Source organism: Carcharodon carcharias, chromosome 20 (genome assembly GCF_017639515.1).
Source record: "Carcharodon carcharias isolate sCarCar2 chromosome 20, sCarCar2.pri, whole genome shotgun sequence".
Lineage (NCBI taxonomy): Eukaryota > Metazoa > Chordata > Chondrichthyes > Lamniformes > Lamnidae > Carcharodon > Carcharodon carcharias.
In genome coordinates this window covers 44,498,869-44,523,385 of record NC_054486.1, presented here as the reverse complement: position 1 = coordinate 44,523,385, position 24,517 = coordinate 44,498,869, and the positions used below count along the sequence as shown (strand labels likewise).

Below are 24,517 nucleotides of genomic sequence, written 5' to 3'. Positions count from 1 at the left end.
TTTACCTGCCCGCAGCCGCATTTAGTGCAAGTCTGTGAAAATTCCACCCAAAGTCTCCCCACTCTCCACGCTCTGTTTAAAATTCTCTCTCCCCATTCTCAACACTTTATAAAATTAACTCTCCCCGCTCTCAGCGCACATTATGAATGAAGTCGCCCCACTCTTGGCACTCTTTTTTAAAATAAAGTCCCCCTGCTTTCCACGCTCTTTATAAATAAAGTCTCTCCGCTCTCTGCGTTCTTTTTAAAATGAAGTCTCCCAGTGCTCCGCGCTTTCAAATGTAGTCTCTGTCATCCTCTGCACTCTTATAAAAATGAAGTCTCCCCGCTCTTTTTAAAATGAAGTCTCCCTGCCCTCTGCGGTCTTTTTAAAACAATGTCTCCCTGCTCTCCGCACTCTTTTTAAAATGAAATCTCCTCACTCTCCACGCTCTTTTTTAAATGAAGTCTCCGCACTCTTTTTAAAATGAAGTTTCCTTGTCTCCGCACTCTTTATAAATGGAGTCTCCCCACACTCTGTGACCATGATGATGGATACTTAGTGAGATAGAATCTGAGCTGCCATTTTGTCAATGTTGGATACTATCAATGACTAGTTTGTGAAATAGATGTCATAACTGATAGTTTAGAAGGATTCACTGATACTGCCAACTTGTCTCTGAATATCTTGTATTCTTATTACAAGAGAAATTTTACTCAAAATAGTTTTGATGGAGGACCCCAACTGAAATATTAACTTCTCTTTTTCTTTCACAAGCTATTGAACATATGTACATTTCCAACAGTTTCCATTATATCAGCTTCCCAACATTCTTGTGACTTCTTTTTATCTTTTACATAAATTACATATCTATTTCCATTTATGCATTGTTTAAAGCCTTGGCAGGAGAAGCACTACTGTACCTCCCAGCCCCACATTGAGTTAAGTCCGTTCAGGCTTAACATTTTGACAATGACCTGCAGCAAACCTCTTAAGGAAGTTGGTTAGGCCAAATATAAACCTGGTTTTCCTAATGCAGCCAGCCTGGCTCAGAAAGTTATGAACCTGGTTATTTTGGTTAGACGGGTTTCCTCAGCTCTGATCCAAGCAATTGGATGAATTACTGTATGGAGCATACTTTTCATTTATGGAAAGTCTTTGGTTAATTTAACAGCAACATTAATCACAACTATGAAAGTGTTGTCTCATAGCAGTGAACTTGCATGGGGAAAATGAATGGGAGTGCAGTTAGAAAGATAAAGGTACTTGCATTTATATAGTGCCTTGCACAAACTCTGGATATTGCAAAGATTTACAATTAATGAAGTAGCTTTGAAATGCGGTCATTGTTATAATGCAGGGAGTGCAACAAACAATTTGTGTACAACAAGGCACCACCATCAAAGTACCAGAACATTTCTACTTTAGTGATGTTGGGTGAGGAATAGATATTGGCCAGGGCGCCAGGATGAACTCCACTGGTCTTCTTCAAATATGATTCATCCATCTTAAGAGTGTGGGTGGGTCTTGGTTTAACATCTTGTATATAAGACAGGACGTCTGAGTATGTAGCACTCCAGCAGAACTGCCCTGAACAGTCAGCTGAGATTTTGTGCTCAAGTCTCTAGGGGGGATTTGTACCCACAACCATTTGACTCAGAGGTGAGAATGTTACCACTGAGTCACAACTGACCATATTACAGCTGATAGTCAGCTAATTATTGATATTTTTCCCTCATACATTATCAGCAAGCTAACATTGTTTCCTGTTACAGAGTTTAAATAAAACTAACCTCTATCATTGTATTGCTTCCATCACTGTGTTCTGCTTCCTTGACACACATGATCACTGTGCAAGTGCATGCCAACTCCTCTGGTGAAGTGTACAAACTTATTGTGGAGTGTCAATCTTCAACGCATACAGTTATGTCAGGAAATAAAGCATTCCTACGTCGAGTGCTGATTCCTCCCCCAACACATGATATACAGTGGCAGTTTCCCAGATTACTCTTGTATGGCATTAGTACTCTTCCTGACTCCACAAAATTAATTTTGCCATTTTTAGTCCTCTTCATTATTAGTGCCAGTGACCCTCATCATCATATTCACAGCAAATACTCCAGAAGTTCTGTCCTAAAAGGGAAACTGAGCTATTTTGTATGTCATAAGGCCCCTAATTTGCATAGTAAAAGAACCTAGCACTGATTGGTCAGTCCCATTAAATTGGGAATGTTGCTGATCCCATTTTGAGTACATTATTGCCTCATTAATGCCAATTTTGCCAAGATAAGATCAGCTCCTTAGTGTTATCAGAAAGTGTAATTTTCAAAATTTATGCCTAAATACCATTATTAATTCAACCAGCTTCTTAGCTTACTGCATAAACTTAAACTTAATAAAATATAAATGCAAAGCCTTAAGGCATTTGAAACATATAAGATAGACTTTTCAACTGCTATATGTACATATTTAGAAGTACTTGTGTGCGTCTGCAATAATTTTCATTAAATAATTTTTGTATCTATAGACACGAATGGCTAAATCTTTGAGACAAGCATTTGCTACCGGCAGGAACAATTAGGTAACTGAATCGTGTATTTTGCAGGCATATAGATGTAACATCTACAAAATGCCCTTCAATAGACAACATTGATCATTGAAAGGAAAAAAAATCAATTTTAAGTGACAAAAATTACTTGGAAAGTCATAGAAATTCCATATTCAGCTTAAATTCAACAAAAATAAATAACTTTGCACTCCAAGCTTCAATACATTACTAAGATGCTTTTTATCATTTTCTTGTTTTTGTCAGTAATACAGCCTGCAAATCCTGACAGCCTGAAATATGGGTTTGGCTTGTGGTTTATCAAGTTTTAAAATACAGTCTGTGAATTTACTGATCATATTTGTTACATAAAACTTCAGTGTACAAGCTGCAAAAAGCAAATGAGATTTCAGCAAAAGTTATTTTCATTTTCCCAATTTAGAATTTTGTGTGAGTACTATATTTGTATTTCAAACATCTTGAGGGCTACGATTCTCTCATTATCCACATTTCAGATGATCTGGCTAATTGTAAGCACAGAGTTTCTACATCATGTCTTTGTAGATTTAATGCCTCAAGGCAAAGGTTGACCTTGAGGAAAAGTCATGAAAAAAAGAAGGCAAACTCTACTAGGTATCGATTATTTAACATCATGTCACCTAGCCAAGGCTGCAGACATGCACTAAAAACTGAAAGGAATATGTAGCCTTGGTTAAACAAAAACGGGACATGTGGGAGCAGTGCTCTGGGTGGAATCATCCCAGATTTGCACTAAGTGTGGTAGTGGGTGGATAAAATGACACTTTACTTGCCAGCTGCAACAATGGGTTTTCACACTGTATCGTCTCAAACCCACCGCATTAGTAATGCATTCCAGGGAATCATTTGGCTCTCATTTGCCATCCACATCATCACCTTGTCGCTTCGTTATGCCAGGCGCCATATTTAAAGTTCAGCTATGTGTCCAGGAAAGGCCAAAAGATGGCAGCCCCCAGGTTTAGTGATGCATCACTGGAACACCTTTTGGACGCCGTGGAGATCCGCTGCAGTGGCTTCTACCCCCATTCTAGTCGCAGGATGGGCAGCGGCATGACCAACCAGGCTTGGGAGGTAATGACAGTGGTGATCAGTGTCAATGCTGCACAAAAGAGATTGGCCACCCAATGCAGATAGAGGATGAATGATCTCATCTATGCCCCCAGGGTATGGCAACCATCTCATCACTGTAAACTCACACTCTCAAGCCTATCACACATTCACTGGCATCTCACTCACTGCCAGCTCAAGGGTCATCACTACTCACTCTCTCACACACATACCCTCTCATCTCCTCTGGAGACTGCCTCCTCAGCCCTCATCATCTTGAGGCCGCTTGCATAGATTAACATATGCCCCCACACACACCCTGGGTTATCCTCCTTCCCTGGTACAGCCCTCATCCTGCAGCCTCTTCCTTGCCTGAAGCCACTTCTGTCCCTTCACCAAACGAGCCCTAGCTCTGCAGCCTTCAAAAAGCCACCCACATATGTTTGCTCTGTTAGGTACAGACCTGATTGAACCCCTCTGAAAGTGATGTGGTGCTGTCTGTGAAGCCTGGCGCTGATGACTGCTAGTGCTGACTGAAGCAAGGTAGGCAAACAAAGTTTGAAGTCCCGAGCAAAGTGCAGCCTGCCAGTTGCACGTCACTTTTGTACAGCTGTGAAACACGTCAGCGTGTTTTCCCGCTGACGAGGTTGGACGATCCAGGGCACTTCCGGCAGGCTGGCCTAATAATGGTACGCTGATGTATTATGAGGGTCCCAATGTCTAATGGCGAAGAACGCGGCATCATGGACGCCGTTGTGAAACCAATTGCGCCACATTGTCTGCTCACACCACCAGACACACCCGATGCCAGAAGGCATGAAAAATCCCGGCCTTTGTCCCCACTGCAGGTAAGAATCTGGTCATCAGGCGCGAGGCGCTCTTAGTGTTGCTGCACGTGGCAAAAGTCTAGCCTATACCCCACCACTGTGTCTTGGTGGTCACTCGGGCCATCTTCCACTTTATCTGGAGATCGAAAATGAACGACGCCCGCAGGGACATGATATACAAATCTCTAGATAAAGAGGGGGAGAACATACTCAGCATCAGCCTCATCCTGATGGCCACCTTTGTGTGCGGCTACATCAAGCTGTGTGTAGACACTCAGCATGCAAACACCAAGTGTCGCTATGTGCTGAGGTCCTACCTTTCCCTGCTGTTGCGAAGGATAGTCGGGTCACGTTATCACAGAACGCCCCATTCAGTTGGACCATGTCAGCTATCTCTCCTGGAAATGTTTAAGTAGAAAATCACCTTTGACCAAGCCCATCAGATAGTGGTCTGCATGTAATATCCTAGAAGCTCTGAGGGAAAGGGAGATGGTGGATCCTGCTGGATGGTTCCCTGAGCAGAGCTTCAGTCATTTGGCAGAATGACTCATCACCAGAGCTTTCAAACAAGCCCCAAGCTGTCGCCTGGCTGATAGTGAGAAGGGCCTTCCTTGTCAAATCCTTTCTGCATGCCTAGAGTCTTACCTCCTCCTCACATTGCCTTCGAGGGGGCTGTGGAGGGGAAAAGACCATTGTTCACCTCCTTCTGAAATGCATCTTTGCAAAGAAGGTCTGGAAAGAGATGCAGAGGCTTTTGTTGAGGTTCATCCTGAGCAGTTCCATGACGCAGGATTCTGTGCTCTACAGGCTGTTCCCAAGGAAAATACACGAAGAAAAATATCAATTGTGGCTGGAGGACCATCAACTCTGTGAAAGACACTCTTTGGTTGCCCAAAACGTGCTGGTCTTCCAGTGCAAAATGTTGCTCATGACTGATTGTGGTAGGTTGGCATATTCCAAGGTCCAGGACCACATGCTGAGCAAAAGACTAAAGCTTGGGGCAGTCATGGCTATGGGGAAAGGCTGCCCTCTGAGGCCTTTCAGCCATAGTGCACTGAGGGGCTGGAAACTAAGTAAAATCCCTTGGGCTGAATGTTTCACATGTAATGAATCTTATGAATATTAATTGTAAATGTAGTGAGTAACATACAGTATTGGAAGAAACCTATTTGCTTCGCACCATATGTAATATCAACTTAGTACAGTCATGTAATGTATTTTTATAAATTTTATGAGAAAAGTATACTTTTGGAAAAAAAATGAAATTGAAAAATTTCCTCTTTTTTGATGTGCATTATCTAGTTGGTTTATAGGCTTATAATTTAATATTCAAAGCAATAATGTCTGTGTTATCTAAACCAGAATACTTATAAATCAATCTGAATGTAGTTCTAGTGGCCTTACATATAGATTTGGAGACCAGACATGGCATCAATGAAATTACTTAAATAAAGCCCAGCTTTATCTATTCTATTAAGCTGTTCAAGGAGTGGCTCACTTTGACTGAATTCAGTTCATTCAATTCCACAGAAGGTTAATTACAAGATGATCAATATTTTATAAACATATCATCCACCAGACTAGAGAGATGCAGCATAACCATTTTATGTAAATCTGTTAAGGAATAGGTCTTTCTTCTCATGGCTTGAAGAAAAAATGTCTTTATCTGGAATTTATTTCACTGTAGGATATTGAACAGAATAAAACAATAATAGTCAAATTGTACCTAAATTCACTTAACCAGAATTAATTTGACATGGTTATATTACACGAATGTGCACAAGTTCGGAATATAATTATTACAATAACCTTCATCAATGGGGCATTTAAAAGTTACATTTTTAAAGATTATGAGAAGCAAATAGAACCTCATCTGAACTAAGCCAAACATCTTCCTTCACCTATGCAAAAACCAAGAATTGTTCCAAATCCAAAATGTCAAGAATTATCAGGTCCTCCAACAGTATATCTAATGATTTTTGACACATCTAATGATGGACATATTAACCTGTACAACACTATTCAACAAGATAATTGTTAATTTATCAGGGAAGTATTTTCCTTTTTATCAGTCCTCATTTCACTTAAATTCTAATCTTCGTGGTTGTGTGGATGCAAATGTCAGCAGATAATCATCATATAATCAGGAGAAATTTAAATGCAATATAAAAAGGGCCAACACATATTGTAAATTTATGAACAGACTGAAATAGTTAAAAGCATTTTGCCCTGTTATAGTTTCTTACGTTTCTGCAGAAGGATTTTTAACTACTGGAATGTTTTCCAAGAGCTTTTGCTGCCCATTTCATTTTGCTAACAATTGCTTTAGAATATGCATAAATAAAAATGGTGGGATTTAATACATCATTAAAGGCATTATGGTATATTTTGCATAATAATCTATCATGAATAGCTTTTTCTTCTTTTGTTAAGAATTTAGTCTATTACGAATTATTAATTAGAGTTACATCGTGCTTTGAAATCAGAGTTGCAAAGGTGATTTATCATCAGAGGTCCCAGGACTAAAAATAAATAGCACCTATTTAAATAGATTTCATACTGCTAATGCCTTAATAAGTCAGTTAAAGCTGCAGTATATTGCAAGGGTTCATTTTAATTCAATCGCTAGCACGTATAACTTAATTCTTCACAAGAACATTTTCATGTACTAAAATCATAAAGAAAATATACATAAGAAATAACATTCAATGGCCCATCAACAAGCATGGAGAATGCCATGTAACTGGCGCTATTAACCACACCCAGGTCAGTTGTTGAATAATGGTATAGTAAAATTCCCTCTAACCTGTCCTGACGCACTTTAACCCAACTTCAGAACAATACCGGTGAAAAACTTTACATTTCTCACAACAACCATATGTTTTCTATGAATGAGGTGGCTTTTTTTTAGAATTAATTCAGAATTATTGTCAGCTTTGTTATACACTCAGACTTCTGAAGAACATTTTTACATGGGCCCTTGTAGCTGACAGAAAGGTTTTTCTTGCATCAGTCCAAGCTGCATTCAAATCGAGATGAGAAAAATAATGGATAAACCCACTGCGCCATCCCCTGGCTTACAAATGTTTATGAATAAAATCATACAATCTTTTCTTTTTTGTTTTGTCTATTTTTGTCTAGTTTGACTATTTTTCTTTAAATGGGGAATAATGACACAATGAGGGAAACTGCCTGGGAGAAGTGATCGTGCCTAACAGTATCAAAGAGCTGAACTAATGACTGTACAGTCATCAATCTCAAGTGCTTCAATGATTTAAAAAAAAAACAGGCATGCTAAAGCAAAGTATAGTTTTAAACGTTAGTCAGAATTCTCGCTGATGTGAATTTTTGAAAATGACACTGATAGAGAGATGATCCATCTTTAAAAAGTAATCTAAGTTCTATTATGCCACACATTCACAGTATTAATTCCTTGATATGAGCTAGTGTTAACAGCTGTTTTCCTCATACACATCATCAGTACTTCAGTTATACAGGACATTGGTGAGACCACATCTCGAATACTCTGCGCAGTTTTGGTTTCCTTATTTAAGGATGTAAACGCATTGGAGGCAGTTCAGAGGAGGTTTACTAGATTGATACCTGGAATGAGCGGGTTGTCTTATGATGGAACGCTAGATAGGCTAGGATATTTTCACTGGAGTATAGAAGAGTGAGGGGTGACTTGATTGAAGTATATATATAAGATTCTGAACGGCCTTGACAATGTAGAAGTCAAAAGGATGTTTCCTCTTGTGGGTGAGTCCAGAACTAGGGGGTTGCCCTTTTAGGACAGAGATGAGAAGAAATTATTTCTCTCAGAGTGTTGTGCGACTTTGGAATTCTCTGCCTCAGAAGGCGGTGGAGGAGGGGTCATTGAATATTTTAAGGCAAAGGTAGATAGATTCTTGTTAGGCAAGGGAATCAAAGGTTGTCAGGGGTAGATGGGAATGTGGAATTTGAAACACATGCAGATCAGCCTTGATCTTACTGAATGGCGGAGCAGGCTCAAGGGGCTGAATGGCCTACTTCTGCTATTATTTTGCATGCACTGCAGGTGCTGCCAAGCCATGGGTCTTTAAAGCTCATTTGAAATATGGGTAGAAGTCACCTTGGCTGTGAAACAACCTTAAATTATATTTATTTCTCATAAAGCCCATCCTACTGGGTGAGCCACTTTAGTACATCTCAAAGTTCTATATTTGCATACTTTGAAGGAAACAATGTGGAAAGTAAACTAGAAAATATATTTTCTGTAACACTATTGCCTTATTTGAGGATAATTCCTTAATAAAATACTGCGGACAGTATGTGCTGGATGTACTATTGGAAAGAGGGAATAAAGCTTGTCATCTGTCACTTTGTTAATCCAGACTAGCTGCTCTTTTGGGACTGCTGTAGCATTTTTTCTACACCAGCATATACAAAAATACAAGATTAGAACTCTCCTATTTTTCAAAGTATACTATACATACAAGCATGTCCCATGTGTTCTGAACTTTAATCTCAATGTGTTATGTTACAGTAGGCATTATGTCTTTGTGAAAAGGGAGATTATTTACCATAGTAGCCCTTGTTTGCCAAACAATTGGCTGTTCTTCACACCAATGGGTTTCCCTGAGGCACTAGCACGCAGTTCGACAGGTATGTGGCAGAATTCTGATGCAAAGGAGATTATTGCTTTAGAAAAATACACAAAGGGGACCTATCTGATTTCCTTTAAATCTCAGTGTCCTCATCCACAAAAAGTTAAGTGGAACAGGTTAATATTTAGTAATTAAAAAGTTAAAGATGTCAAATATAATAGTGCTCTACATGAGATTACGGCAAGTATGTTCATTATAATTATTTTATAAGGAACAATTGCTTAAGTGTCACATCATTCCCAAAATCTCCCATAACCTTCATTCAATAGATAAAAGTGAATAAAGAGAACATTTTAATGCCACTGTGGCATTTTTTACTATATCTAAATATGTTAAAACTGTTCAAAGAAATATACAGAACTAACATATATGCAGTGTACAGTTTATAATATGAACTTTAGAATTAATGCACAGAACACTCCAATTAAATTATGAAGTATGGGAAGTTCCAAACTAGTCTGCAATGGATACATTGACAGCACACAAACTGCTAATTCTCAACTGCATTAGCTGTTTGAACAAGGTCATATATCATTCCGATTAATGCAGATATTTAGATCAGTAAATATTGACTGTCCACTTTAATTGGAATGAATAGATTTTGGGAAGCTGTTCAGCCCAACTTATTTTACTCTTGTGCTATGCACGTATTGATAAATATATTTTATAACTTCCTTACTTGAGTAACCACTAACAGAAAGAATTCTCTTTGAAGTCTGTGGTTTACAGTCTTTTTTGCATTTTCAAAGCTATATAATGACTAGTAAATAAAACCTTCATAAAGTATAGGTTATTGATTATGACAATATTGATATTATGTGCATGAGATGTTTAAAGCTTCATTACTAGCTTTAATGTATTAATAGTTTGGATGTATGTGTAAAAGAATGATGCCAGATAGTAACAAATCCAAGAAAAGTTTATTATGAATATGGCATTTGCAGGATGATAAAATCAAGTTACATAACCATGTATGACATGTTTCTTTGAATTGATGAAATAATCTACAAAAGTATAAAAGAATCCTGTTGTAAATGAAGTATGTACATTTCCGGTTTGCAGCATTATCTGTGATCAATGAAATGTTCTTTTAAATAAGCCAGGCACTCAGAAGGTTAGCTTCAGTTAGCTTGAAGTTTGAAGCACAAAAATAAATGTACCATAGTTGTCTCTTTAAATTTACTTTTAATTGTTTTGTATTGTAGAGTCGGTAACACTGTTAACATTGATACTAATAGAACCCCTCACCCCATTGTTCAGCTACTTGGCACCAATTCCTCATAAAATATTTTATATACTTGTACAAGAAATAGTTAAAAACACAGACACAGCCTTCACAGGTGATGAATTTTTCATACTGTAATTTGAAACACTATGTGATTTGACAGCAGCTGTGATTATTGTTAGTTCAAATCACCAGAAACCATCTGACACCAACACAGAAACATTTTAAAAAAAAAGCTCCTTTTGCTGTTTTAGCTGTTGTTTGCAGTTAGAGCACAAGGGAGTCTGGGAATGTTTATAGCTGAGGCTCCATGGTGGCAATCTGTCACATACATCTGAGCCCAGCTATTTAGTGCATTTTTGGCAAGATGGAAGATAAGTCATACCCAGAATTCCTCTGTGGAAATGGTTCCATTAACCATGAGCTAGTTAAGAGTCTTTTATCTCTGAGAGAGGTCTGAAAAATACACAGCAAAGCAACAGCAGAAACAAAAAGTATACAGACAGTGGAAGCAGCATAAGGTGACACTACAGAGGAAGGCCATCACACAAAAAACATCACCTTCCAAGAATCACTGGTTCACGAGGATTGCGATAATGAAACTGACCATTGCAGACTAGAGATAAAGCACAGTGAAGACAAAGGACAATATTGCCACATTAGCTTAGTATATACTGCATATAGTAACACACATTAAATTTTGCAATGGGACTGACAGTCAAGGACACTTACACATTGTACACGTTACTTATCTCACTCTCATTATTAGATGCCTTAATGAACAGCTGCCAAAGATGGAGTGAAAGAAGCACTTATACTGACAATCACAAATAGTGTCAAACACTAGAATGTGTTTTTTTGGCAAAATGATGACAGAAAAATAGAATTGTGAGTCTATTAATTCATGTGCAGTTTTGATTTGTGTACCTATTCCAAGCTTATAAACTCAATCTTGAATTTCTGTTTCAGTACTAACAACTAAAGTACAATTAGAATTTCCTCTATTTCAGTAAACAGAAGAATAAAGCAACATAACATGTTAAATATTCTTCTTTAAAACTCTAAAACAATGCTATTTTAAGTTGCAGATTAGCCTCAGTTATACTGAGAAAAATATAGCTGAAAATAAATGCAAGTATCTAACCTCAACTCAATCTTATTGAGTTTCCTTAAAGCACTTTGAAAAAAGGCAGAAAGACTATAAAAACGGTGTGAGGCTTTGTGTTTTTTAGTCTGGAGGTAAAGTTTGCATGGCTGCAAAAAACATTAACACAGATTCTGGTCATAAGAGAATGAGGAGACTGCAGCCACAAGCTAGCAACTAAATCCATTTGTCTAGTACAAAACAGCACTCTCCCACAAATTCCAGCCCATATGCTGCATATTTTATGAAGACAACAAAGATTAATAATGGTAGCACCATGGTAGCAGAAGTAATGTCTACTTATGGTTCATTAACTACACATGGATTCCATCTTCCTACAGTTTTCAAGAGTTTAACATTCTAGTCACAGGCCAGAATCAAATTATGTAAGAACCCAAATTGCTTTATGTGCAAGTAAGAAAAATCTGAACCATAAAAAAGAATTAAACTCTGCATAAAATTCCAAAATACTATGCCCTATTTTTAAAAAGAAAAAAAACCCCTTTAAAGTCTGACTTAGTCAAACAGGGTCATCTTTCTATACTTACCTCCTTCAACCTTGATCATATCAAGATCATTATAGATTAAATCTGTGATTCTCTCATTTTACAATCTCTTCACCATTGCATTTGCATCTTATGGCAGAGGCATGTACACATTAAAGGCATCTTCACAAAGATGCAAAGGAAAACACACCTTGGAAGAAACATTTACAATTAACTGGTAATTCAACTTTCTGAAGGCAAAAAAATAACTCTTTACATTACAGAATGATTAGTCATAGTTCAAGAGGGATATGAGAACAGTTGTATTGATGGTGTGAGCTGACCTGCTCAAGTTCAAAGTGCTAGCACTAGAATTCAGCTGAAAACATTGTCTATGCCTCAGAGTATAATACTGAACACAGTAAATGGTCATAGTTTAATCCTCTTTACGTTCCAACGATTGTGTGGTGTGAATGCCATTACTGTACACAGGAAACGGAAGTGTGGAAAAGAGTCCCTCTGCTGTTGTGAACACATTTCCTGCAGGCATTTGGGCCAGACTGGCCCCACTCACAGTGCTCCCGAATGGCCCTGACATATTAATTCGATGTACATGGTGATAAAGCATTTCCATTGGCGTCTTGGGCTCTAACCCAAAACTGGAACTGTTAACATCTACAAAATTGACAGCATGAGTATTAGGCAGCAAGTTGCCCTGCATGGCAAAGGTCACCTCAGCTGGGGCATATCGAATGGTGCCAGTGGTATAGACCCTCTGAGGAGTAGTGCTGGTGGCGGCTAGAGTTCCTGTCACCCTATGAACTAGGGGAAGCACCACATTACCAGCCTGTAACCTCTGCAGTGTTTCTAGATCACTGGTGTATAGCACAGAACTAGTGGTACTGGTGCTGCTAAGATGCTTGTCTCGTGGGGAGGTTGACAGAGGAGGAGACAGAGGGTCTGTGACTGAAACTAAGGTAGTGTTAGATGAGGCGCTGAACTGAGTTTTACGACTGGCAGTACTTTCCGTCCCTGGTGGGGTGAGAACAGAGTCTGGAATGGTGACATGTAAACTAGTGCTGGCCTGTGTAGAGGGGAAGTGCTCAGAGCTTGGGGGCTTGGTCATACTATAAGGGGACTCATTCCTTGAGATCTCTCTGTTAGGAGGGTAATTCCAAATACTGCTATCATTATCAAAATTTATAGGTTCTGTTATTTCTGTTTTAATTTTAAGCACTGAGGCACTGTTTGGTGAAGACAACAGTTGTGGCTGATCTACTATGTTTGAGTCAAGTCCACTCGGGCTCGAAGCACTTGACAGCCTTCTACGTGTAACACTGCCTCCTTTTTGTTTTTTTCTCCTCTTCTTCCTCTTCTGGTGCTTGCTGGAAGACTGAATGTTCACCTCTCCTGCACTGTCTGAATCCTTGGCACTGTCTGAGGTCACTGATTCACGGTTTGGCAAGCGCATCTCTGATTCGCTGCCTGCATATCGTTCTACTTTGATCTGCATAGAACCAAAAGTGCCAAAGTTGTCCTCGGCTGCTTTCTGACTCTCAAAGTCTGAATTTTCAAAGCTATCATCACTGTCCCTGCTGTCCTGGTTGCTGGAGCTATTGTCGTCATCATTGCAGTTCATTTCTTGATCCGAGTGGTTCCCAGACTGCTTCTTCCTGTCTGGCTCTGGATCATCACTATTTTCAGATTGGTTTCCCTTCTCATCTGACTTGGAATTCTCATTGTCCTCTGGAGGAAATAGGGGAAAAAAAATCAGTCGCTCAAGGAAACATAAGTGATTATAACAGACACCATTCACATTCTCCTACTGAAAAGAGTAGATGGGAAAATCAGCCCAGAAAATAGCAGATATTACACACTTCAAATAAACAGTACAACTCCTTCTAAAATGCCAGCGCTTTATACTTGTTCATATTCTTTATTAAAAGTACAGATGTAATTTAAAAGCTGTACTTAGAGAAGAATAAATTTGATTAACAAAGTAGGGATAAATAGTGTAAAATGACCAGATTTCCAATTTGCAAATCCAAAACATTCCATTTTGAATAAAGGGCAGGGACAAGTTTTCTTTGATCCTTCTCAAGACTTATTTTTGAGCAAAATCAGAAGAAAAATGACTTTATACAAACTTCAAGCAGATTTTATGAAACAAAAACAAAAATAGCTGGAAAAACTCAGCAGGCCTAACAGCATCTGCGGAGAGGAATACAGTAAATGTTTCGAGTCCGTATGACACTTCATCAGAACTAAAGGAATACAGAAATGAGGTGAAATATAAGCTGGTTGAGGGGGGTGGGACAGGTAGAGCTGGATAGAGGGCCAGTGATAGGTGGAGGCAAAGAAGAGATCGCCAAAGATGTAATAGACAAAAGGACAAAGGGGTGTTGACGGTGGTGATATGAGCTAAGAAATGTGCTAATAATGACATTATGGGTAGAAAGCAGAATGAGCAAGTGATAGATGGTCCTAGTGGGGGTGGGGTTGGGGGGAAGGGATTGAAATAGGCTAAAAGGTAGAGATAAAACAATGGATGGAAATACGTTTAAAAATAATGGAAATAGGTGGGAGAAGAAAAATATATATAAAAAAATATAAAAAATTATAAGTTATTGGAAAAAGGGGGATCGGAAAGGGGGTGGGGAGAGGAGAGATGTCATGATCTGAAGTTATTGAACTCAATATTAGGTCCGGAAGGCTGTAAAGTGCCTTATCGGAAGATGAGGTGCTGTTCCTCCAGTTTGCGTTAAGCTTCACTGGAACATTGCCAAGGACGGACATGTGGGCATGAGAGCAGGGTGGTGTGTTGAAATGGCAAGCGACAGGAGGTCTGGGTCATGCTTGTGGACAGGCCGAAGGTGTTCTGCAAAGCGGTTACCCAGTCTGCGTTTGGTCTCTCCAATGTAGAGGAAACCGCATTGGGAGCAGCTAAAGCAGTAGACCAAATTGAGAGAAGTACAAGTGAAGTGCTGTTTTACTTGAAAGGAGTGTTTGGGCCCTTGGACAGTGAGGAGGGGGGAAGTAAAGGGGCAGGTGTTGCACCTTCTGCAGTTGCATGGGAAGGTGCTGCGGGAGGGAGTTGAGGTGTAGGGGGTGATGGAGAAGTGGACCAGGGTGTCCCGGAGGGAACGATCCCTACAGAATGCCACCAAGGGGGGTGAAGGGAAGATGTGTTTGGTGGTTGCATCATGCTGGAGTTGGCAGAAATGGCAGAGAATGATCCTTTGAATGCGGAGGCTGGTGGGGTGATAAGTGAGGACAAGGGGGACCCTATCATGGTTCTGGGAGGGAGAGGAAGGTGTGAGGGCGGATGCGCGGGAGATGGGCCAGACACAGTTGAGGGCCCTGTCAACCACCATGGGTGGAAAACCTCAGTTAAGAAAGAAAGAAGACGTGTCAGAGGAACTGTTTTTGAAAGCAGCATCATCAGAACAGATGCGACGGAGGCGAAGGAACTGAGAGAATGGGATGGAGTTCTTACAGGAAGCGGGGTGTGAGGAGCTGTAGTCGAGGTAGCTGTGGGAGTCGGTTGGCTTGTAATGAATATTGGTGGACAGTCTATCACCAGAAATTGAGACAGAGAGGTCAAGGAAGGGAAGGGAAGTGTCAGAGATGGACCATGTGAAAATGATGGAGGGGTGCAAATTGGAAGCAAAATTAATAAATTATTCCAGGTCCAGACGAGAGCATGAAACGGCACCGAAGCAGTCATCGATGTACCAGAGAAAGAGTTGTGGGAGGGGGCCTGAGTAAGACTGGAACAAAGAATGTTCCACATACCCCATAAAGAGACAGGCATAACTGGAGCTCAAGCGGGTACCCATAGCCACACCTTTTATTTGGAGGAAGTGAGACGAGTTTAAAGAGAAATTATTCAGTGAGAGAACAAGTTCAGCCAGACGGAGGAGAATAGTGGTGGATGGGGATTGTTCAGGCCTCTGTTCAAGAAAGAAGTGGAGAGCTCTCAGACCATCCCGGTGGGGGATGGAGGTGTAGAGGGATTGAACGTCCATGGTGATGAGGAGGCAGTTAGGGCCAGGGAACTGGAAATTGTTGATATGATGTAGGGTGTCAGAGGAATCGCAGATGTAGGTAGGAAGGGACTGGACAAGAGGAGAGAGAAAGTAGTCAAGATAGCAAGAAATGAGGTCCATGGGGCAGGAGCAGGCTGACATGATCGGTCTGCCGGGACAGTCCTGTTTGTTGATTTTGGGTAGGAGGTAGAAGCGGGCCGTCCGAGGTTGGGAGACTGTGAGGTTGGTAGCTGTGGAGGGAAGATCTCCAGAGGAAATGAGGTCAGTGACAGTCCTGGAAACAATGGCTTGATGTTCAGTGGTGGGGTCATGGTCCAGGGGGAAGTAGGAGGAAGTGTCTGCGAGTTGACACTCAGCCTCTGCGAGGTAGAGGTCCAGCATCCGATTTTATGACTTGTATTCAGATTCAGTTTGTGAACCTAATCTGTGAGGCTCAAATTCAATTAGAAACAGGTAACATTGGAAGGAGGAGTGAATTAGCCAAAGAACACAAACCTGTTGTAAATGTTTTATCCAGAATGGGATCAATAAATCAGAGAAAGCTCTAGTGATAGTGGGACATCTGGGTTGCTGAATTAAGATCAGCTGCAGCTGCAGAGTGCACCTCAAACTGATGATAAGGACCAGTGAACTCAGTTCACTGGTGTTGGTGGAGGGGGATGGAGCAGTCGTAGCCCTAAAATTGGAATGCTGTGCTCGTCACTTTGTACCTGACATCATTTTGCTCAGGGCCCTAACGAAGTTGGACCAGGTGTCTAGAGGAAGCCTTGTTAAATTATCCACACTATTTGTACTGGGTGGTGAGTAGTCTAACCAGCCAGTCTTAAAAGGGCAAGTGGAGGCTGCTCAGAAAACAGTTCAGGAAAACTTTTAATAAATCATTTCAATGGCCCAAATTTTGCTTGTGTGTACTTTGTTAGCTAGGTTTTTTTGAGCAAATTTAGGTTTAAACATTTTTTTCACACAAAGTTGTTGGAAGTGTGAGCTAATAACACAGCATTCTGCAGTCTCTCTCCATTAAATAACATTCTGCTTTTCTATTCTTCCTGCAAAAGTAGATAACCTCACTTTTGCCCACTCAAAAACCTTTGCAGATTCTTGGTAATCCTCGGCTTGCTTTCCTACCCATCTTCACATTGCCAGCAAATTTGGCTACAATACATTTGGTTCCTTCATCCAAGTCATTAATAATAGATTGTAAGTATTTGAGGTCCCAGCACTGATCCCTGTGTCACCCCACTAGTTGAAGTTTGTCAACCTGAAAATGGCCCATTTATCCCGACTCTCTGTTTCCTGTTAGTTAACCAATCTTCTATCCATGCTAATATATCACCCCAAACACCATGAGCATCTTGTGCAGTATCTTTTTATGTGGCACCTTATCGAATGCCTTTTGGAAATCCACTGGTACCCCTTTATCCAACCTTCTTGTTCCATTCTCAAAGAATTCTAATAAATTTGTCAAACACGATTTCCCTTTCACAAAATAACGTTTATTCTGCCTGATGGTATTATGATTTTCTCAATATCTTGCTCCTGCCTCCTTAAAAATTGAGGCATTTTGCAATGTTTACCTAACTGGCCTATAGTCTCCTGCTTTCTTCTTTCTTGAATAGAGGTGCTGCACTTGGGGCTTTCCAATCCTCTGGGGGCTTTCCAGAATCTAGGGATTTTTTTGTTTTATGATTACAACCAATGCATCCATTGTCTCTGCAGCCATCTCTTTTTAAGATCCTAGGATGCAGGCCATCAGGTCCAGGGGACTTGTCAGCCTTTAGTCCCATTAGTTTCTCAGTACTTTTTCTCTAGCGATTGTGATTGTTTTAAGTACCTCCCTCCCTTTTGCATTTTGTTTTTCTACAATTGGGATGCTTTTTGTGTTTTCTATTGTGAAGACAGATGCAAAATAATTGTTCAAAGTCTCTGCTATTTCCTTGTTTCCCATTATTAATTCTCCAGTTTCACCTTCGAAGGAACCAACGCCCACTTTAGCTTCTCTTTTACATTTTTTATTCTTGAAAAGCTTTTACAGTCTGCTTTTATATTTTTGCTAGTTTTCTCTCATACTCTAATTTCTAAAATTCTAAAATTTTCCAATCATCTGGGCTACGACTATTCTTTACAGCATTGTATGTATTTTTTTCAATTTGATACCATCCTTAACTTCCTTAGTTAGCCACGGAGGTGTATCCTTCTTATAGATTTTTTCTTTCTCAGTGGAATATATCCTCGTCGAGAGTTATGAAATATCTCCTCAAATGTCTGCTACTGCTTCTTTACCCTTTAACCTATTTTCCCAGTCCACTTTAGCCAATTCTATCTTCATACCCTTGTAATTACCTTTATTTAAATTTATAACTCTAGTTTCAGACCCAAGTGTCTCACCCTCAAACTGAATGTGAAATTCTTCTGGGACTTTGATGAACAACAGATAAATAATATACCTCCTTAATTAACAAGATTAAAGGATTGGGAAGAAGACATAGGAAGGACTGAGAAGAAAGGTGAATATCCCATCCTCACAACAAGTGGCTGGCTGATTCACACATTATTAAATGCGTATGTAGTTCCAACATTGTCATTTTTCTTTAGCAAAATCTGGGTTTAAATTTTTTTCAGTTCAAAATAAAGGAGTAGGAGCTGCATTGGCCTGTCTGCGGCCCAATTGCTGGGTACGGCTCCATCAGTCATGGCCTCCTCCCCACCACCATCCAGCTCCAACTACCAGGTTGTCCAGCATGAGAGGTGGATGATTTCCTGTCAGCTGAGAACTGGCGAGATTCAGTGGGGCTTATGTTTGGCACCACAGCTAAATGGCAGAAGACCTGGGCTGCTAAATGCTTTGGGGTTTCTGTTGACAAGAACTGGTGGGTAGTAGCTCCAGTGAACCCACTAGCCACCCATTCTCCTCTGGTAATTAAAATCTATCATAGCGTTGTTTTGAGGTGGAGGAGGGCCTATTCATCTGTTACAAAAATGCTGCCTCAACTCATCTTGATATAAATTAACAATTAAAAAAAACTGCAGTTCTGTATTTTATAGTCATCGATATCAAATCAACCTTGCAGCTGGGAGATTTATTCATCCACGACACAAAGCATTAAATTTACATATAACTCTGAAGCAAGTATTGCTGTTTTCCATGAACAGTTTGATTTTCAAATCAAATATTCTTTGGTGAAAGAAACCTCCTTGAATTTTTTCAGTGGTTCATTATTTTCCTTTGGGCCAAGCTGCACCATTTCCCCTACAAATGGGAAAACAGACTGATGGGCCAAAAGCAATATCACTTCCAAAGGTGGATATAAAGCCACACCATAATATTTCCATACCCTGCTCCATAAATCACTTTATTTTCTATAAATCTGCTGAAATAGACTGATAAATAGGAATAAGTCATAAATATATCGTAGATGCTAATAAATCCAATATGTAATTCAGGAGAAAATCTTTACTCAGTGAGTGGGGAGAATATGGAACCCAAGACCACATGGAATGCAAATAATAACATAGATTCGTTTAAGGAGAAATTCTACAAATACTTGGGGGAAAAAGAATAAAAGGATATTTTGATAGGGTTAGATGATGGAAGGTGAGAGAAGGTTTGTGAAATGCAAGAAAAGCAGAACAGGCTTGTTGGGCCACATTGCCTATTTTGTGTTATAAATCCTATGCAATTCTATGTAACTACACAGTAAAGTTTCCAATAGCCATGATGTTGTATTGCTGTGAAAACTCATGAAGATAGCTATCAATCTTGGCACAGTTGGATAAAACCTTCAAATCAGTGAGGGAAGTATCTGGGCTGTCTTGGAGGTGTGTGTGGAAAATGTTGTCTGCAGCCCCATGATCAATTCTACTGAGGTAATGAGAGAAAATGTGAAATATAACTTCACCTCACCATTAGCAGCTACTTTGAATATGGTCACCCATTTCAACATCTGCTATCATTTCCAGTGGAAAATCTTGGAAGTGGCAATGACTGATGGGAAGCTGAGCAGCTTTTTGGTTAATTTCTTGCTCCGGCCTTAACACTGGTTGGAATGAGTAGCGCACAGGAAGAATGTCTGGGTAACTGTCTTGTGAGTTTAATAAAATAATATTCCTTTTACCTTGCTGAACCGCTTTAACTGGCATTTCCTCAGTAAATGCACCAAATCCCTTACTGCTGCTCTGGCCCATTTCAATCACAGGATGGATTTGGCAATACCAATATACATGCAAAAATTGTGATTTCACAGATGTTTGGATGTTTAAAGCGTAATTTTAAAGCAAGTACATACACAGTTCTTGCGTATGAACAGTTACTTCAAACCTGCATTTGTGAATTAGATAATTTGGTATCCTCAATATTGGGAAAGGATCTTTATGGGTCATCAATACTAACTATTACTGAGCTGCTTGAGCAAGACAAGAGATGAGCCCACATGTAGTCATGCATGAAATGATGGATTTGATGGCACTGATGGTCGTGGTTTATCATTGCTTCGGAGAACAATAATGTGGATCCATGAAATTTTTAAACTGCATAAGGCTTAAATTGAAATTGCATGATTTTTTATCAAACTTAGTTTTGGTGCCACCAATGGCTAAAGCAAATGACTAATTATACTGTAGAGTTCCCTCTACCATGCCAAATTAAGTGTCTGCATCATTGTGTTATCTAATTCAGGGTGTTTTTCAGTGCTGTGCAGCCCAATAATGTACATTGTGGAGTCCTTCAGTCGGTATGCTTTGCACTGTACAATGACATGTGGCATGGGGCAAGTAACAGAAATTGAAAGAGTGAGCTTTGCTTATGTAAAAATAATCAAATTGGTGTGCAAACAACAAAACTAATAGTGACAGACACTTGTAGGTAGCTGAAGTCCTTACAAGTACAAATGATCTGTCATACATGCAACACTAACCTATTAATTCTTAATCTATTTCTGTCAACGTTATGATACATCCCTGAGGATGCTGTATGTAGTAGGATACTCATATGAATGCTTCTGCTAAACAGAGATAGCAATACCTTTTGACTTGAATTTGCATGTTTCATATTATGCAGTCATTAACTTGTTTTGAAATGTTTGTCATTTACTATAGGAAGAATACACAATAATGTAGATCCACAAAAGCTTTTGGACTTTGGGATTAGGCAGATACTGTTGGTGCTGGATTTAATATTTACCAGCAATACCTGAGTTTTCTTTTGAATCAGATTCGGTATCAGAAGTCTCAGATGATTCAGAGGTTTTCTCAGGAAGATTAGGAAGCTGTGCAATATCCATTGGGATGTCCTTATATTCAAAGTCACTAGGAGAATAACACTGATGTTAGATTCTGCACGTATACATTATCAAACATTCATTTAGAATCTGATGTCTGGCATTCTTTCATATTGAACAGAGTAAACTAAAAAGCATACTTTAAGGCATTAAAACACTTCAGAAAATCCTTCTCTGAACCAATGAATATTACCATCATGGCCATTTTTATCTTGACTTCATATTGCCATATTCTTTACTATCACTTCTCACCTGGTCCGAGATTTTACTGCCCCATCGCGGCGAGCCATTCTAAACTCCATTGACTTCAGTGGGAATGTAAAATCCCGCTGCCATAAAATTCCACACTGATGTCAGATATTGAAAGAACATTTTCACTCATGTATTTACTTCATCACAATGTTTTTGTCACAATTTCAAAATCAAAACCTCAATCAAATTGCTCACACAATAAAGCACAAATTACTTGCCTTTGGAGGTGGTTCAGGAAATGGTTTGTCTTCATTATTTTACTTGAAGAACATTGATAGTGCCCTGGTACAGTTGTAGAACTTGGAAAAGATCGGGGCCATGGTGGGGATGTTGGTCCTTGACATCAATGCAGCACTTGATTGGGTGTGGCACCAAGGAGTGTAAGTAAAACTTATGTCAATAGGGATCAGGGGAAAACCCTCTTGTGGCTGGAGACATATCCAGCACAAATAAAGATGGCTGTGGTTGTTGGAGATTAATCAGCTCAGCCCCAGTAATATTGCTCAGGCAGGGTCCTATGCCCAACCAGCTCCAGCTGCTTCAGCTATGACCTTCTCTTCATCAAAAGTGGGGCTGTTTGTTGATGATTGCGATGTTCAGCTCCATTTACAATTCTTCAAATAAAGAATTAGTCAATACCCATATGCAGCAAGAGCTGAAAAATATTCAGGCTTATACTGATAAGTCTCAAGTAACGTTAGTAACAGACAAGAGCCAAGCAATGACCATCTTCAAAAAGACAGCTTAACCACCTCCCTTTAATATTCAATGGCATAACCACTACTAAATTTCCCAGCAGAAGCAGCAAGATCTCCTGATCCCTAAATCCTTTTATCACAAGAGTGTGATGGAATACTCTTCCAACATATAGATGAGTGCAGTTGCAACAATGCCCAAGCTGAACACAATCCAGGACAAAGCAGCCTGCATGTTCAGTGGCCCACCCGCTAGCATAAACTGTCACTCCCTCTATCATTGGCACACTATGTTTGCAGTGCGTACTATGTACAGCGTGCACTGTGGCAAATCACCACAGTTTCTTTCTCAGTACCTTCCAAATCTTTGACCCCTACCATGTAGAAGGACAAAGGTAAGTACCCTTTAAGTCACACAGCATCTTGATTTGGCCATATATTGTCACTCTTTCATTGTTGCTGCATCAAGTTCCTGAAGCTCCTTGGCAAACAGCACCTTCACAACATGGATTACAGAAGTTCAAAAATAAGACCCACCACCACCTTCTGAAGGGCAACTATCGCTGTAGTGATGGGCAATAAATTTTGGCCTCACTAGCAATGCCCGCATGTTAGGAATGAGTAAAGAAAAACCTTTAAGTAAAGTTATTCATTCCTCTTTGGCACTTTAATAAAAGAGTATGGAATTTACTCATTCATCCTGAACAGAGCCCACCTGATATCCCATCCATTCATTTCAACATATGGAAACTGGGTCACTCATGTACTCCTCCTCTTTGATCTTCCTGTATTCGCTGTGTCCTATCCAGGTGCAGGAACCGGAAAATCTGCCCCGAGCATTCAGTCCACATCATGACCATCAGGTTGTCTAGTTTGTTGTCTTCATTCAGCCACTGGCCAATTTGCTTCTGTTGAAGTCTCCGTGTTTTCCTTTTTTGATAATTTTTTTTCTGCTTTCATAGAATGTTCAATATTCACCAATAATATCATTCAAAATCTTCCTTCCCAGTAATGCTGCACATTCCACTATCACTCCACTATCATTTTGTAGCAAAAGAAATTCCTCAAGTTCCAGCCATCAGTTCCTCACCAACTTTTTTGAGGGCGAGTGGATGAAGATGCAAAAACCATGTTGGATTCGGGAGGGACAGAGCAACAGAGCGAGATGTTATGGAAGGGGGGGGGAGCTAAAAAGAGAGGTGGTAAGAAGAATATTGGGCAGATAATTTGCTGTGAAGAGTGGAGAGAGAGCATATTGAAAATGTGAAGAAAAGGACTCTGTTGCGGAAGAGAGATAGACAGATCCTGCCAGGCCTGTAGAGGGTGAGAACTCTTGCCTGAGAATGCCATTTCTCATTCTTCTGGAAGCCAGCTGCCTTATTATTGTTGGGGCTGGTAGATTGCTAAATTGCACAACTCAACATAAGAAGTATCACCAGTAAGAATATTTTTTTGAGGTAAGTCTTATCACTGACCCTCACAGTGATACTAACATTTATAACAGTTATATAACAGAATTTGACAGATCTTTTAAAAACTTTGTAGTAAGAGATAATGCAGCAGCGTCCATCACATAAAAATGCATATTTCTTCAATTGTGTGTGATATTGCTGTGATGAAAATAATGGATGTTTCTTTTCTTCCATAAAACAAGAGTAAAGTATACCTTTATAAATAGCACTTAACTGATAACGTGAGTGTCTCCTAGGTATTCAGATTCTGCTCATTTAAAGCTGGATACACCATTGAAGCAATGATGCTTCAAAGTAAGTATGCACTCAGTTAACATACTCAGTTTCAGGAGTAAAATATAAAACTTCCATTGTAACCATTTTCAAATAAGCTAACAAAAATATCCTTTTTCTTATCCATGTGGGATTGCTGAAAGTTAGAACCAAATCAATCCAATGCTGAGGATTTATGTGTTTTCCCTCCTGCGAGAGCCTGTTTTGAATTTGTACTCCCTTTACTATCCTCTCACAAATTATTCCAAAGCCATTTTAAACACTGTAATCCAGGTGGGTATCTCTGTTGCAGTTCCTGGTCACCTCAAGGTTAAAATCGAGTTATGGTGTATTCCTCAAGTTCTTATTAATAAATTACAATACATTTCAAAAGTAATTCATTGGCTGCAAAATGCAGTGGGAGGTCTTGAGATCATGAAAGACAATGGCTGGGATCTTCCGTGCCCGCTGGCGTCGGGTGTGTTCGATGGCTTGATCGGTTTCACGATGGTGTGAAACCAGTTCATGATTGTCTGCTCAGCCCACCAATGGCATTTCCCGTCATCGGACATTGGGAACCTCATTGT

The 24,517-nt window shown here is 39.7% G+C and overlaps 1 protein-coding gene across 1 annotated transcript in view; it reads right to left on the bottom strand.

Annotated features, from left to right (window-relative positions):
- Positions 1 to 12,373: 12,373 nt before the first annotated feature.
- The window catches only part of LOC121292274 (neuronal PAS domain-containing protein 3), a 1,542,391-nt gene continuing 1,530,247 nt past the window's right edge, over positions 12,374 to 24,517 (bottom strand). The window contains exons 11-12 of the mRNA XM_041214104.1: positions 21,163 to 21,287; positions 12,374 to 13,683 (exon numbers count right to left, since the gene is read on the bottom strand). Coding sequence (XP_041070038.1) covers positions 12,374 to 13,683; positions 21,163 to 21,287 — 1,435 coding nt within the window. The remainder of the gene's footprint in view (positions 13,684 to 21,162; positions 21,288 to 24,517) is intronic.